At 44.5% G+C, this 14,856-nt stretch overlaps 1 protein-coding gene across 7 annotated transcripts in view; it reads left to right on the top strand.

Annotated features, from left to right (window-relative positions):
• LOC147013116 (mitochondrial adenyl nucleotide antiporter SLC25A24-B-like) overlaps positions 1-14,856 on the top strand; it is a 70,779-nt gene that overhangs the window by 33,266 nt on the left and 22,657 nt on the right. For all 7 annotated transcript variants that reach the window (XM_085854712.1, XM_085854716.1, XM_085854714.1 and 4 more), the window contains 4 exons: positions 4,425-4,512; positions 5,247-5,358; positions 5,528-5,686; positions 12,726-12,878. In XM_085854712.1, coding sequence (XP_085710838.1) covers positions 4,425-4,512; positions 5,247-5,358; positions 5,528-5,686; positions 12,726-12,878 — 512 coding nt within the window. The remainder of the gene's footprint in view (positions 1-4,424; positions 4,513-5,246; positions 5,359-5,527; positions 5,687-12,725; positions 12,879-14,856) is intronic.

Raw genomic sequence — 14,856 nt, 5'->3', positions numbered from 1 at the left:
GCTGCAGCTGTGGAACATCGACTTCGAAGTTACTGATGCTTCAAGCCCTCGATGTTGATTACGAAATGGCAGAAAAGAAGCTTACGAAGACCAAGAAATGGTCTCAGAAGTACAAGACCGAATACAGTCTCCAATACCCGTGTATTCGAAAGTCTGAAAGAGGAATTCATCATGCGTATTGTACAGTATGCAGCGTTGATATTTCAGTTGAGCACGGAGGTCGCGATGATATTCGGAAGCACGTTGGAAGCAAACGGCACACAGACATTGCAAAGGAGAGATCTTCGAGCACGAGTACCGGTACACTTCTGAATTATTTCACCAAACAAGGGACAAGCGAGGAAGAGGATGTTACCCGAGCGGAACTTCTCTTTAGTGGATTTATTGTGGAACATAACTTGCCCATATCAGTCTCAGATCATGCTGGACCTCTATTTCAAAAGATGTTTCCAGATTCAAAAGTTGCTTCAAAGTATGGATGTGCAAGAACAAAAACTTCAGCAATAATTGGTGAGTTGTCAAATGTTACTGCTTCATCTATTGCCGATATTGCTAGACTAGCTCCATTTAGCCTAGCTACAGACGGTAGCAATGACAGTGGTGAGGCCCAGCTATATCCTGTCCTGATTTCGTACTATGACAACAGTGCTGGGATTGTGAAGCAAGGTTTGCTAAGTTTGCCTGCGTGCAAACAAGATTCCACTGGAGAAAACATTTTCAAACTGCTTGATCATGAGTTCAGTGACAGGAAAATTCCGTGGGGAAATTGTGTTTCCTTTTGTGCTGATAATGCCTCTGTCATGGTGGGCAAGCACAAAGGAGTCGCTGCTTATATCCACAAACAAAATCCAGAGTGCTACATCATGGGATGCCCTTGCCATATGATGCACAATACGGCCAAGAAGGCAGCTCAGGCCTTACCCATTGAATTAGATGACTTTCTCATCGATATTTACTACTACTTGGACAAAAGTAGTAAACGCGTCAAAGGAGTGAAAGCACTGCAAGAACTCTGTGATGCCCCGACACACAAGATTCTGAAGCATGTCGCAACAAGGTGGCTGTCCCTTGGTCAGTGCCGAGACAGGCTGATTGAACAGTGGGAGCCACTTCGCCTCTTCTTCAAAGAAGAACTACGAAGAAAAATGCAACCAACTGTAGCCAAGACTCTAACAACGAGCAAGAAGGACGGCACTGTATCTACTGCCAGTACTGGCACTGCAGGATCAAGCACTAGTGGAGCAGCATTCACCACTACCACTGCAGTATCTGCTGCGAAGAAGACAGCAGGGACAGCACCAAAACCAATGCTGAGAGCAGGTAGCATCACCGGCCCTTCATCACGTTCATCTACAAAGCAGATCCCTTCAGAGTCGAGAAAGACTGTGATAGTCCCATCTACAGGCAAAGAAGGACCCAAGTTAAGTTCTGCTTTTGCCAAATCACTTGATAGAAGCTCAGCAAAACCTTCGAATCAGAGATCTTCTTCCTTGGCTGCACCTACCTCAAGCTCTCTCCTCAAACGTAAAATTGGATCTGGTACTACGAGTCTGACCTCTTCTGCTGGCAGTAAACGCAAGTGTGATCGCCCTGCGGCTAAGTGTACTACGAGTTCTACAACTAAAAGCGCATCTTCCTCAAACACTGTGCAGGAATCTAGAGAAAAACGTGTCAACAGGATGTTCTTGTCTCCACAAACAAAACTCTATTGTTTCTTCCTTCGATATGCTAACAAGCTTTTTGAGAAGGCGAATCTTCTGCTCCAAAGAGACGAACCCTGTATTCATCTCCTGCACGGAGAATTGAATGGTCTTCTGAAAGATATCTTCGTACGGTTTTTGAAACCATCGGTGTCATCGGTTGCTCTGGTAAATGTACCCTTCTCTGACAGAAATCATCAGAAGAATGATGAGGACCTCATGATTGGGAACGATGCCAAACTGTATATAAGGGAACAAAGGAGTCTCAAGAAATCCACCTTCACTCTGAGTGAGTCAGACATCCAAGGTTTCTTCAGTGCAGTTCGCTCATATTATGTGAAAGCCTGCAATTACATCTTCAAAACCTGGCCGCTAGATGATGAATTAGCCAAGCATGCTCAGGTGCTGGATGTTAAGCTACACCAAGAAGTGGGGTTTGACTGTGTGGAGTTTTTCATCAAGAAATTCCCCTGTCTGTTCAGTGGCGGTGATAGTGACATAGACAGTCTTGAGAGTGAATTCGCTCACTACCAGGCAGACGCCTCCATAGCTACAATTGCTACTGAGACAGTGAGAGTGGATGAGCAGTGGCATCGGATTTCACAGATCACAGATCCCTGCACTGGTGCCAAGAAGTATCCTAATTTGAGCAAAGTGATGAAGGGAATCTTGGTCATTCCTCATTCGAACGCATCATGTGAGCGGGCACTCAGTCTTGTACGGAAGAATCATACTGAATTTCGTCCCAATTTGAGTGTCAAAACCCTGGAAGCTCTCTTAATTGAAAAACTAGCCCATAGCACCCCTTGCTACCAGAGAGAATACAGCAAAGACATAATCAGAAGGGCTAAAAGAGCCACACAGCTGTCACTCAGCAAAGCTGCCATGGAAAAAGCAAGCAGCAGTAGTACCAGCCAGTAAGGTAAGAAAAATATTGCTTCTTTTGTGCTTTTTGTTAATCTTTGATTGTCCCCTAACTTACTAATATTAACATACATGTAACATTAAAAAGTGCACAATTTTCCCCTTTTTTTGTTCAAAAAGTGGGAATTCTTAACATGTTAAATGCTCCAAAATAGGGCTCAGAGGGCACTAGAGAGCGTCTAGAACCCCAGAGCTTCCAGGGCCCTAAGGCGGGCCCTGGACCCCGCTGCAAGGGTCGAGCGCTCTGCGCTCGAGATGTGCGCTTCGTGCACATTATTTGGTGTCGGTTGCAAATCCTCCCTAATTCTGATTTCCAAAAGTTGGCATCTCTGCTGTTGGAGTGGTCGCTCTGATGGTTACCATGCCCAAGGAATTGCTGTAGCTGTGTCCAATAAACTGACTTCAATGATAATTGAGGTAACACCGGTCAACAAGCGTATTATGAGATTAAGGATTTGTCACTCCTTGGGTGTCGTTTCCCTGGTCTCTGTATATAATCCAACTGAGGCGAGTGATCTCACCGTGAAAGAAGTATTCTATGCCATGCTTGAGTCTGTGGTTGATCAGTGCCCCAGGCGATATACTCTTCTAGTGTTGGGGGATTTCAATGCATCGACTGGAACTGATAGGGATGGTTATGAGACATGTATTGGTCCCCATGGATCTGGAACTGTGAACCAGAAAAGCACTGAGTTCCTTGACTTTACAAGAAGTCATGGACTGAGAGTGGCTGGTTCATGGTTTTGGCGCCCACGGACTCATCGCTGGACTTGGTATTCCAATGCTGGTGGTGTGGCAAAGGAGATTGACCATGTGGTCATTGATGGTCGCTTGAGGATGATCTAGAACTGCAGGGTCTACCGGAGTGCTCAGTTCCTCAATACCGGCCACAGGCTTGTAGCACTCATTGGACTGCTGGTACTCAAATATAAAACCAAATACAAAAAATTGTGTGAACCCCTGGACATTAAGCTGGTGTCCCATCTTGCTAGCCTTCACTAATGAATGTTAAAGATCCAAGGTGCCTTTTGAAAAGAGTAGGTCATTGTGTGCTAACATGCTGGTCCAAATCCAAATTGCTGCAATAATGTACAGGGCCACTGTGTTGGAGACACAACTGCATCTCAGTAATGATGCAACCAGCAGGACAAAGTCACAATTGAATCGTGGTCCAATATGCATTCACTAGAAAAAGAGGAGAATCCTAAATATTCATACTACATTTGCCATCTTCTAATCTTCTGATACTCCACTATCTTAATGTTAATAAACTCCCAAAATCCAGACTCACTGCTCACCTCTGCTCATTCGTTCCTCTTTTTCCCCCCACCTGTGGAACCAACTTCCCCAATCTCTTCAATCTCATTCTTCCCTCCAGAGATTCAAGACAGCTATTCACTACCATCTCAGGTCATTCTTCATTCACAACCATGATCTTTTCTATCCTCATTAACCCTCCCCAAGCCCACCTCTTTTCTGGTTTCCAAGTTACCACCACACTATTTCTGGATATGGCTGTGTGACTGCAATTCTCATTTGGCATGATGATCCTGGATAGTTTTTGTAAAGTTGAAAATACAATGGGAGTAAAACCTGAAGTTGGGGAGACTTGATTCTGTTCTTCATGATCTATATGCTTCGCTTAAATGTACATGTCTTACATGTTGGACCGACTATTAGAACGGACTCAGGAGATCCGGATGTTGTATCCTTTTGATGGTTCTGTCTGTACACTTTGTGTAGAAAGGAATTGACTATTTGCAATACGAGTGTGGTGATGATTGTTTCCTTGTGTCTCAGGTCGGATTGATGCTTCAGAGATTCTGCATGCAATGGAGCATCTAGGCGTGCACATCACTTTGACGCAGGCAGAAAAGATCTTGAAAAGGTGACTGATTGGTCATGAAACGGACTGTCTTGTCAGTCACCTGTGTTGGTGTCCAGGTAGTTGCAATGCCAGTAGAACTGAGCAAATTTACTCCTGAGTATTTCCACAGCTGCTCTTTTCTACAGGTATTTAGGATCATGGAAGTGTTGAAACTCTCTTTGAAACTTATTACCTCTGCCACCAAAGGTAGACAGAGGTTATGTTTTCATGTCTGTTGGTCTATTAGCATGATATCTCATAAAGTTATGGACAGATTTGGACGAAACTTGGTGGACAGGTTGGTTCACCATTGAAAGATAGGGCCAAAAACGATATCTCAAAATGTGCACGAGTTATGACAAAACTGTGGATGAGTTTGGTCGGTGAAGATAACAAGCCGATTAGGTTTTTGGTTCAGGTCCAGATCCAGATCAGGCCTATCAGTGGGATTCAAAACGTAAAACTGTTAGCCTGGCGGAGGTATGCACGCTACCGAGTGCCGTTATGGTTAAAACTATGCTTTTCGATTTTCATTTTGCAACACCACATAGTTCTTCATCCCAAACACATTACCCTTCTATATACCCGTTTTCATACTTAAAGATGTGAGAGTTTGGTTCCATGTGAAGGCTGCACTTATCTTTATGGGAAACAAAAATCGAACACTTTTTCATGCTGATAAAAAATAAAATGATTGCGGGTGTTACAAACATTGCAGTATTGTATGTGATTGTTCTTCCTTCCCACTTCCTTAGTATGGATAAAGATAACACAATGCAAGTTGATTGGAATGAATGGAGAGATTTCTACCTGTTGAACCCAGCCTCCAGTGTGCAGGAGATTCTTCAGTATTGGAAACACACGACTGTAAGGCTTGCACCCCGTCAGCACTCTTTTCCATTAATGTTGCACCGTTGTCTTGTCTAACTTTGTACAGATGTTGAGCCTTTTGGAACGTTTGTTTCCTCCGGTATAATGCCATCAATTACTCGTAGTGAGAGAAATAAAGCGAAATTGTGTTTTTGACTGGTCTCAGATCTTGGACGTGGGAGACAGTCTTACTGTGCCAGATGAGTTCACAGAGGAGGAGCGCACATCGGGGTTGTGGTGGCGCCAGCTGGTGGCGGGTGGGGGTGCTGGGGCGGTCTCACGTACCTGTACAGCTCCACTGGACCGTCTCAAAGTGATCATGCAGGTGAAGCTTATAACTTCCAATGAGTAATAACTTGGGGGAACCCCATTTCCAATCGATGGTACATTCTGAGAGACGGTAAGAGAAATGTCAATTCCTCTGCTTTTGAAATATCATTTTGTTAATTGTGGCTGGGATGGACGGTGAATGTATTGGATGATTCCTTCAGGCTGTACTTTGATTTGATTTATCAGGGTAGAGGTGAGTGAGTGGTATGAGAGTGTCAAACTGATGTGGTTTTAAGGCATGCTTGCCTTATTAAAAACATTTTAAGAGTTATTTGCATCTAAGGTAACAATTTATGTTTCAAGTACTCTTGAGGACAACGTTTTGAATACAAGATAAAAGGTTTGTAGAAAATATTGTGCTTCTGTGACGCAAACTAAGCTTTCTGCAATTAGCAAAGGTTTTCTCCTCAGGTCACAGAGCTGTTTCCCAACATGTACTGAGTTGGATATTGTTAATGTTTATTAGCTCCACCATCGAAGGCAGCTGGAGGTTGTTTTCACCCCTTTCTGTTTGTCTCTGTTTGTACGAGTATGTCTGTCTGTCTATCTGTCTGTGAGCAGAATATCCCAAAAAGTTGTGGATGGATTCGGACGAAACCTGGTGGACAGGTTGGGTGTGTGACGAGGACGAATTGATTCGATTTTGGTGAAGATCAGGATCCGGATGCGAGAATTTTTTTTTTATTTTTTAAGGGATTCTTCACCATTGAGAGATTGGGCCAAAAACAATTTATAGCATGATATCTCAAAACGGTGTGGACGGATTATGACAAAACTTGGTGTATGAGTTGGGGAGGTGACGAGAACAAACCGATTTGATTTTGGTTGAGGTCCCGATGCAAATCTGTCCATTGTGGCAGCCATTTGTAATGTTGTTACTGAGCATGAACAGAAGACTGAGGCTTTGATGCTCTTTCAAGGATACTGGTAGTCGCATCTTTTAAAAGATTATTTGCGAAACTCACTCATCTCGGTTGTGCTCATGTAATTTTGGAATGTTTACATTCCGGCTTGTGAACCGATTTTAAATGAATTTTTTTTTTTAATGTTTGACGCTACAAGTGAGAACTCTATTTAAATCAAAAAAACAAACAAACAAGCAGTCATAGACTGGTACTTACGAAATCGTCAACTTGACCTCTGACCTTGTCTAATAAAAGCTGTCTCTTGAGAAGGTAGCGACGCAAACTAGAAGTTTCTACGATGATTCTGTACCAAACCATCAAAAATCGAATGTTTTGGATGTTTGACCTCATCGTGACCTTGACCTTTGACCGATTTTGACCAAAATCTAATCAGTGCAAGCCATCACCCTCCTGAATCACATGGTGTAATTTGACATTGGTAGCTTCTTCCGTTCTCGAGTTATCATTTTTTGGATGTTTGACCTCACTGTGACCTTGACCTTTGACCGATTTTGACCAAAATATAATCAGCACAAGCCATCACCCTCCTGAATCACGTGGTGTAATTTGACATTGGTAGCTTCTTCTGTTCTCGAGTTATCTGTACCAAACCATCAAAAATCGGATATTTGACCTCACTGTGACCTTGACCTTTGACCGATTTCGACCAAAATCTAATCAGCACTTGCCATCACCCTCCTGAATCACGTGGTGCAATTTGACATTGGTAGCTTCTTTCGTTCTCGAGTTATTGTGCCAACAAACATACAAACAAACAAACAAACAGAAACGGAAGTCATCAATATACTTACAAAATCTTTAGATTTCGTAAGTAACAAACATACAAACAAACAAACAAACAGAAACGGAAGTCATCAATATATTTAAAAATCTTTAGATTTCGTAAGTAACAAACATACAAACAAACAAACAAACAAACAAACAGAAACGGAAGTCATCAATATACTTACAAAATCTTTAGATTCCGTAAGTAACAAACATACAAACAAACAAACAAACAGAAACGGAAGTCATCAATATACTTAAAAATATTTAGATTTCGTAAGTAACAAACATACAAACAAACAAACAAACAGAAACGGAAGGCATCAATATACTTACAAAATCTTTAGATTTCGTCAGTAACAAACAAACAAACAGAAACGGAAGGCATCAATATACTTACAAAATCTTTAGATTTCGTAAGTAACAAACATACAAACAAACAAACAAACAGAAACGGAAGTCATCAATATAATTACGAAAGCTTTACATTTCGTAAGTAACAAACATACAAACAAACAAACAAACAAACAGAAACGGAAGTCATCAATATACTTACAAAATCTTTAGATTTCGTAAGTAACAATAATTTATGTCTTTTCTCTTCTCACCTTATATCCCACTATAATCACATGACTTCTCTACCTCTTCTTGTTCCTTCTACTTTTGCAGGTCCACATTCACCATACACCTTCACGATCTTTTCTTCAACCTTTCCTTTACCTGATCTTAAAAAAAAAAAAAATTTCCATTCTCACTTTATATGCACCGTAACCTTGTGACTTCTCTCCCTCCTCTTCTTATTCCTGCTACTCTCGCCGATTCACCATCTTCCTTCTACTTTTGCCAAGCCACATTCACCACACCCCTCACAATATTTTCTTCAACCTTTCCTTTACCTTATCTTACCTAATCTTTATAAATAATAATAATAATTTTAAAAAACCTTTTTTTTAAATGTTTCAATACCTCTTTCATGCATGTGGTTCTCTCTGTATTGTATCATAATTCACTACTACTTTTCTTCTTCAAAAGTCTGTTTTCAATTTGACGTTTCCTTCATCCCTTGTCAAAAAAGTCGCACTGTTACAACGTTTCTTTTCTCCATTCTCTTAATTCTCCTTTATTGCATCCTTCCTGTAACATCTTTAAACATATCTCTGACTTTAAAAAAATTTAAATCCTACTTTGCAAAGCATGTTCGCATTCCATCAATCGTTCTTCTTTTTTCCAACTTCAGTGCCAATTCACCCATCCTCTTTAAATCTACCTCCGACTAACTCCTCATCTGTTGTACCCTCTCCTTACCCCTTCAATCTTGCCCCTCATCTTACCTCCTCTCTTAGCATCTCTTCACTGTCACCTGCTTTACTATCAGCTCCTCCTCTGGTGTCAAACTGTGTGGTGTTCTAACATCTTTGGGCTCCGTTCTAACCTAACAGATCTCTCGACTCCCCTCACTCTCTCAATCAGTACACTCCTCAACATCTCAAACATGCTCTTTCTTTCCTTTCGTCACACCTCCCCCTCTTCCCAACCCCTCAAATATTGTGCCTCTCCCTACCCACTCCCTTCTTCACCATACCGCTACCAAGTCTCATCCTTCCCCTCTCCCACCTCTCCCTCACTCTCCTGCCCTACGGCCGTTCCTGCTCTCGGCTCCCCTCAATCTCAGAGCTTCCCTCTCACCCCTCCCTTGCAAAGCAACCTTCACTATCTTCTCCCTCCAAGCTTCCCTCTCACCTTTCTCAAAAGCTCCCCCTCACCCTTCTCCCTCAATTCTCCCCTCTTACCCTTCTCCCTCAAATCTCCCCCTTCACTCCCCCTTGTAAAAGTTCCCCCCCCCCTCACATCCACAAAGCTGCCTCCTTCCCCTGCCCTCTCTCTTCCAACTCATTCCTACACCTCCTCCAAACTTAGACTTCCCTCTGCCCACTCTCTTAATACGCACCACTGCGCCTCATCCCAGCACCACCGAGCCTTTTGTCCTCCTCCTCATCTGGCCCTCTCCCCTAGCTCTTCTGCAATCCCCCACACACTATCAACAACTCTCTCTACCTCCCCCCTCCTACCTTGTCCTACCCTTCCCCTCCCCTGCACCCAAAGCCTCCTCCCTCCCTCTTCCTTAACAGTATGGACCTCAAACATCTAAGGCCTTTGCTCTAACCCGACAGGTCTTTCCAAACAGGTTGCCACTGACAAACCAGACATGATCTGCTCAACAGAAACTTTCCTTCTTCAAGATTTCTCTGACTCCTTAGTATCTCTCCCTGGTTACTCCCTCCTCCAATATGACAGACCTGAGTCTCATCCTCACAGTGGAGTTGCTCTCTTCATTAAAAACTCGATTCATCACTCTCCATGAACTGCACTCACTCCCACACACCCCCAGGAATACCTCAGACTACGGCTTCCCCTCCTCTCCCACCTCATGTTTATATGTGTTGCACCGTCCACCAAACAGTGATGACTCCATTTCCATCTCACTCACCGAAAACATGGACCAACTTCTATCCTCTCATCCAAACAAAAAATTGTCATCATGCTAGTTGGCTGGGTGTGGGCACCTCTCTCACATGCCATGGCACTTCAGCAAATGTCTTCTGTGACTCATTGGGACTGACACAATCTGTCATCTTCCTGACCCGGATCTCAACCAACGGTACTCCATCTCTTCTCTATTTGCTTCTGACCAATTTCCCTGCTAATGTCTGCTGTTCTTCCTTTGCTCCAATTGGTTCATCTGACCATATGCTTGTCAAAGTGGACATCTCTCTGGCTGTTATTAGAGAACCACCTCAGCCCCATCGAGTCTGGCATTTCACTAAGGACGACTGGCAGGCACTTCAAGCAGCCATCAAACTTCTAGATTGGTCTCCCATTTCTACTTTCTCTGACATCAATTGGAACATTTCTACTTGGAATTCTTTCACAAAAACTTGCTCTCTCTCGTGCACAGATTTATCCCATCTTGTCTTCAGTTGTCATAGCCTTCCTCCTGCCCATGGTACACTGAAACTTGTGGCAAGGCATGTCCTGAAACAATTTGCCTTCGCCTCATGGAAGTCTAATCCAAATGAAGTCGATCTGAGTTCCTTGCACAGAGCTCGGAACAAGTGTGTGTCTACCCTCAGGAGAGCCATGAAACAACATCCTTCTCATCTGAAGTCTGAACTGTCAGACCTATCTCCCTCCTCCAAATCTTGGTGGCATCTGGTTTAGTCTGTTTCCGGTGTATGTTCCCCCTCCATCCCCTCTCTTACCTCAAATGGCCTCACAGCTGACACTGCACGTGAAAAGGCTGAATACCTAAACTCTGTGTTTGCTTCTAAATGTTGTGGTGCAAACCCATTGGTTTCTGTACCCACCTTTGCCAGTCGCACCCAACTGTTCCTGGACTCTGTGTCCTTTTCTCCCGACAAGGTGGAGATTTTGCTGTCAAACCGCGACTGATTCTGCAACCGGTCCAGATGGCATCAGCCCATGTGTCCTACAAGCCTGCTCAGCTGCTCTTGCTCACCCTCTCTCTGTTCTCTTCACACTGTCATTTGCTCAAAGCCATCTGCCATCTGCATGGAAATAAGCAAACGTGACCACTCTGCGGTGCAAAAAAAGATCCCAGCAACGACAGACCAATCAGCCTACTCCCAATCATTAGCAAGGTTATGGAATCTATCATCGCTTTTGACATTAAATCCTTCCTCTTCTCTAATGGCTTGATTTCCGATCATCAATTTGGAATTAAACCAGGTCACTCAACCCTAGACATACTACTTCTGCTTTCCCAACAATGGAGGAAGGCCATCAGTGCCAAACATGAGATCATGGCCATCTCCCTCAACATATTGTGTGCTTTCGTTACGGTCTGGCACCCCACCCTGCTCACCAAACTCTCTTCCTATAGTATCCAAGGCAATCTCCACTCATGGCTCGCAGACTTACTCTCCTGTCATAGTCAGCATGTGGCTTTTAATGGAATTCTCTCATCCAGTCTTCATGTCCAGGCTGGAGTTCCTCAAGGCAGTGTTCTGGGCCCTGTGCTTTTTCTGCTTTTCATCAATGATCTCTCCAACTCTCTGGAAAATCCTCTTTATCTCTTTGCTGATGGCTCCACCCTCTGCCATACCATCTTTCATCCCACAGATCGGCAAGCAGCAGCCTCTTCACTCTCTGCTGATCCGGATAAAATCACAAGCTGATCCAACACTTGGAACATGTCATTCAATCATGACAAATCTCACACTCTCACTATGTCTCTCCGAAAGGACCGTCTGGGGGGGGGGGGAACCCACATCTACTTTCTCAACAATCCTCTTGAGGAAGTCCTTTCACCAAACTTCTGGGTCTCACTATCTACCATGATCTTTCCTGGGAAAGCCACATTTCCAAGATGGCCTCCAATGCCAGTCACCGACTGGGCATTCTCCGTCGTGAAAAGTCCTTCCTTGGCACACCTGAGCTCCTGATCACATACGAAGCTTTTATCCACAGCCTGATGGGGTACTGCTCTCATCTCTGGGGTGGTGCTCCAACTTCTCACTTTCTGGGCTTCGCGCTGTGAAAACCAAGGCTTTTAGGATCATCGGTATCTCCCGCTGTGAGGCTGAGTCTTTGGGTCTCACTCTCTCACCACAGGCAGGTTGGTGGTCTTTCTGTCTTCTACCATCTCCTCTCTGGCCTTGCCCTCTCCCTACTCTGTCCCCCCCCCCATGTTTCCGCAGGGCGTTCAGGGTCCGCCAGCAACCCCCTTCTGGTGAAACTACCAAAATCAAGAATCACCGCTCACCTTCACTCTTTCATTCCTCTTTTTTCCCGCCTCTGGAACAAACTCCCACACACTCTTCAATCCCTCTCTTCACTCCACGCCTTCAAAACAGCTGTTCACTACCATCTCATATCTTCCCCCATTCAAAACCTGATCTTTTCGACCCCCGTTAATCCACCCCAAACCCGCCTCCTTCAAATTCCCTGCTTTCATTCCTAAAAGTCCCTGAAGTGTCTATCTTGGTTACCCTGTGTACCCCAACCCATCCCTCTCCCTTCCACAGATCTCCTAATGTCTCTGTGTGCTTCCTCCCACCCATCTTGTCTCCTGCTCCATTTGTTATATGTTCTGTGTGTTTGCTCTTATACCAGCCTCGACAAAGTATACAAAAAAAATTTAAGAAAAGTTGACTCGGGTAGAGAGTGTAGTTGTTTGTCACAGTTCATTCTAGTAGTTTAAGAAATTTTGTACCAGAAACACTGAAAGTGATGGTAATGGTATGTGAGGGCTTTGTTTTAGGCGGAACCTATGATGCAGATCCTTTAATTCAAAGTATTCCAGCCTGGATGTTTGTCCTGCAGGTGAAATCTTCACGGTCCAATCGTATCGGCTTGATTGGTGGCCTACGTACGATGGTGAGCGAAGGCGGCTTAAGGTCACTTTGGCGTGGAAATGGAGTGAATGTGGTGAAGATTGCGCCAGAGACTGCCATTAAGTTCATGTCCTATGAGCAGGCAAGGCTTCTTCTTGTTCCTCATTCTTCTCAAAAACTCCATATTTTTGTGCACATAACATGTCGATCGATAAACTTGTCTGACAAAATGAAAGAACAACACAGTGATTCTTCATCACAAAATGATTAGATTCAAGAAATTGATTTCTCATGTCATAACTTGTGTAATTTTTATTTATTTATCTGGTCATACAAGACACAAGGTGCAACAGCAAAAATATTTAATGACATTTGCACAGCTTTTCATAATATCGATAGAAGATTGAATGAAATTGGTGAACGACTTAGCATGCTTTTTTTCCTTTTTTTTATTTATTTTTTTAACATGGTTTGCATCATGGAGATGTCACCAGGTGGAAGTATGTGTGTTGGTAGGGGATTGGTAACTCTTTGAACCCGAGTTAAGTGGCCATTTTACCAGCCTCTATTCAAATATCCATATACCCGAGCGGCCGGTTTACCAGCCTCGATTCAAACCTCCATATACCCGAGCGGCCGGTTTACCAGCCTCTATTCAAATATCCATATACCCGAGCGGCCGGTTTACCAGCCTCTATTCACACCTCCATATACCCAAGCGGCCGGTTTACCAGCCGAGATTCAAACCTCCATATACCCGAGCGGCCGGTTTACCAGCCTCTATTCACACCTCCATATACCCAAGCGGCCAGTTTACCAGCCGAGATTCAAACCTCCATATACCCGAGCGGCCGGTTTACCAGCCTCTATTCAAATATCCATATACCCGAGCGGCCAGTTTACCAGCCTCTATTCACACCTCCATATACCCAAGCGGCCAGTTTACCAGCCTCGATTCAAACCTCCATATACCCAAGCGGCCAGTTTACCAGACTCTATTCACACCTCCATATACCCAAGCGGCCGGTTTACCAGCCTCTATTCACACCTCCATATACCCGAGCGGCCGGTTTACCAGCCTCAATTCACACCTCCATATACCCAAGCGGCCGGTTTACCAGCCTCTATTCAAATATCCATACACCCGAGCGGCCGGTTTACCAGCCTCTATTCAAACCTCCATATGCCCGAGCGGCCGGTTTACCAGCCGAGATTCAAACCTCCATATACACAAGCGGCCGGTTTACCAGCCTCGATTCAAACCTCCATATACCCGAGCGGCCGGTTTACCAGCCTCTATTCACACCTCCATATACCTGAGCGGCCGGTTTTCCAGCCGCTATTCAAATATCCATATACCCGAGCGGCCGGTTTACCAGCCGAGATTCAAACCTCCATATACACAAGCAGCCGGTTTACCAGCCTCGATTCAAACCTCCATATACCCAAGCGGCCAGTTTACCAGCCTCTATTCACACCTCCATATACCCAAGCGGCCGGTTTACCAGCCGAGATTCAAACCTCCGTATACACAAGCGGCCGGTTTACCAGCCTCGATTCAAACCTCCATATACCCAAGCGGCTGGTTTACCAGCCTCGATTCAAACCTCCATATACACAAGCGGCCGGTTTACCAGCCTCGATTCAAACCTCCATATACACAAGCGGCCGGTTTACCAGCCTCTATTCAAACCTCCATATACCCGAGTGGCCGGTTTACCAGCCTCTATTCAAACCTCCATATACCCGAGCGGCCGGTTTACCAGCCGAGATTCAAACCTCCATATACACAAGCGGCCGGTTTACCAGCCACTATTCAAACCTCCATATACCCGAGCGGCCAGTTTACCAGCCTCCATTCAAATATCCATACACCCGAGCGGCCGGTTTACCAGCCTCTATTCAAACCTCCAGAACACAAGCGGCCGGTTTACCAGCCTCGATTCACACCTCCATATACCCAAGCGGCCGGTTTACCAGCCTCTATTCAAATATCCATACACCCGAGCGGCCGGTTTACCAGCCACTATTCAAACCTCCATATACCCGAGCGGCCGGTTTACCAGCCACTATTCAAACCTCCATATACCCGAGCGGCCGGTTTACCAGCCACTATTCAA

The sequence above is a fragment of the Eptatretus burgeri genome, chromosome 14, assembly GCF_056783735.1.
Source record: "Eptatretus burgeri isolate ZD-2024b chromosome 14, Ebu_testis_v1, whole genome shotgun sequence".
NCBI lineage: Eukaryota > Metazoa > Chordata > Myxini > Myxiniformes > Myxinidae > Eptatretus > Eptatretus burgeri.
Note: the sequence above shows the minus strand (reverse complement) of the source record. Positions and strands in the feature narration are given on the sequence as shown.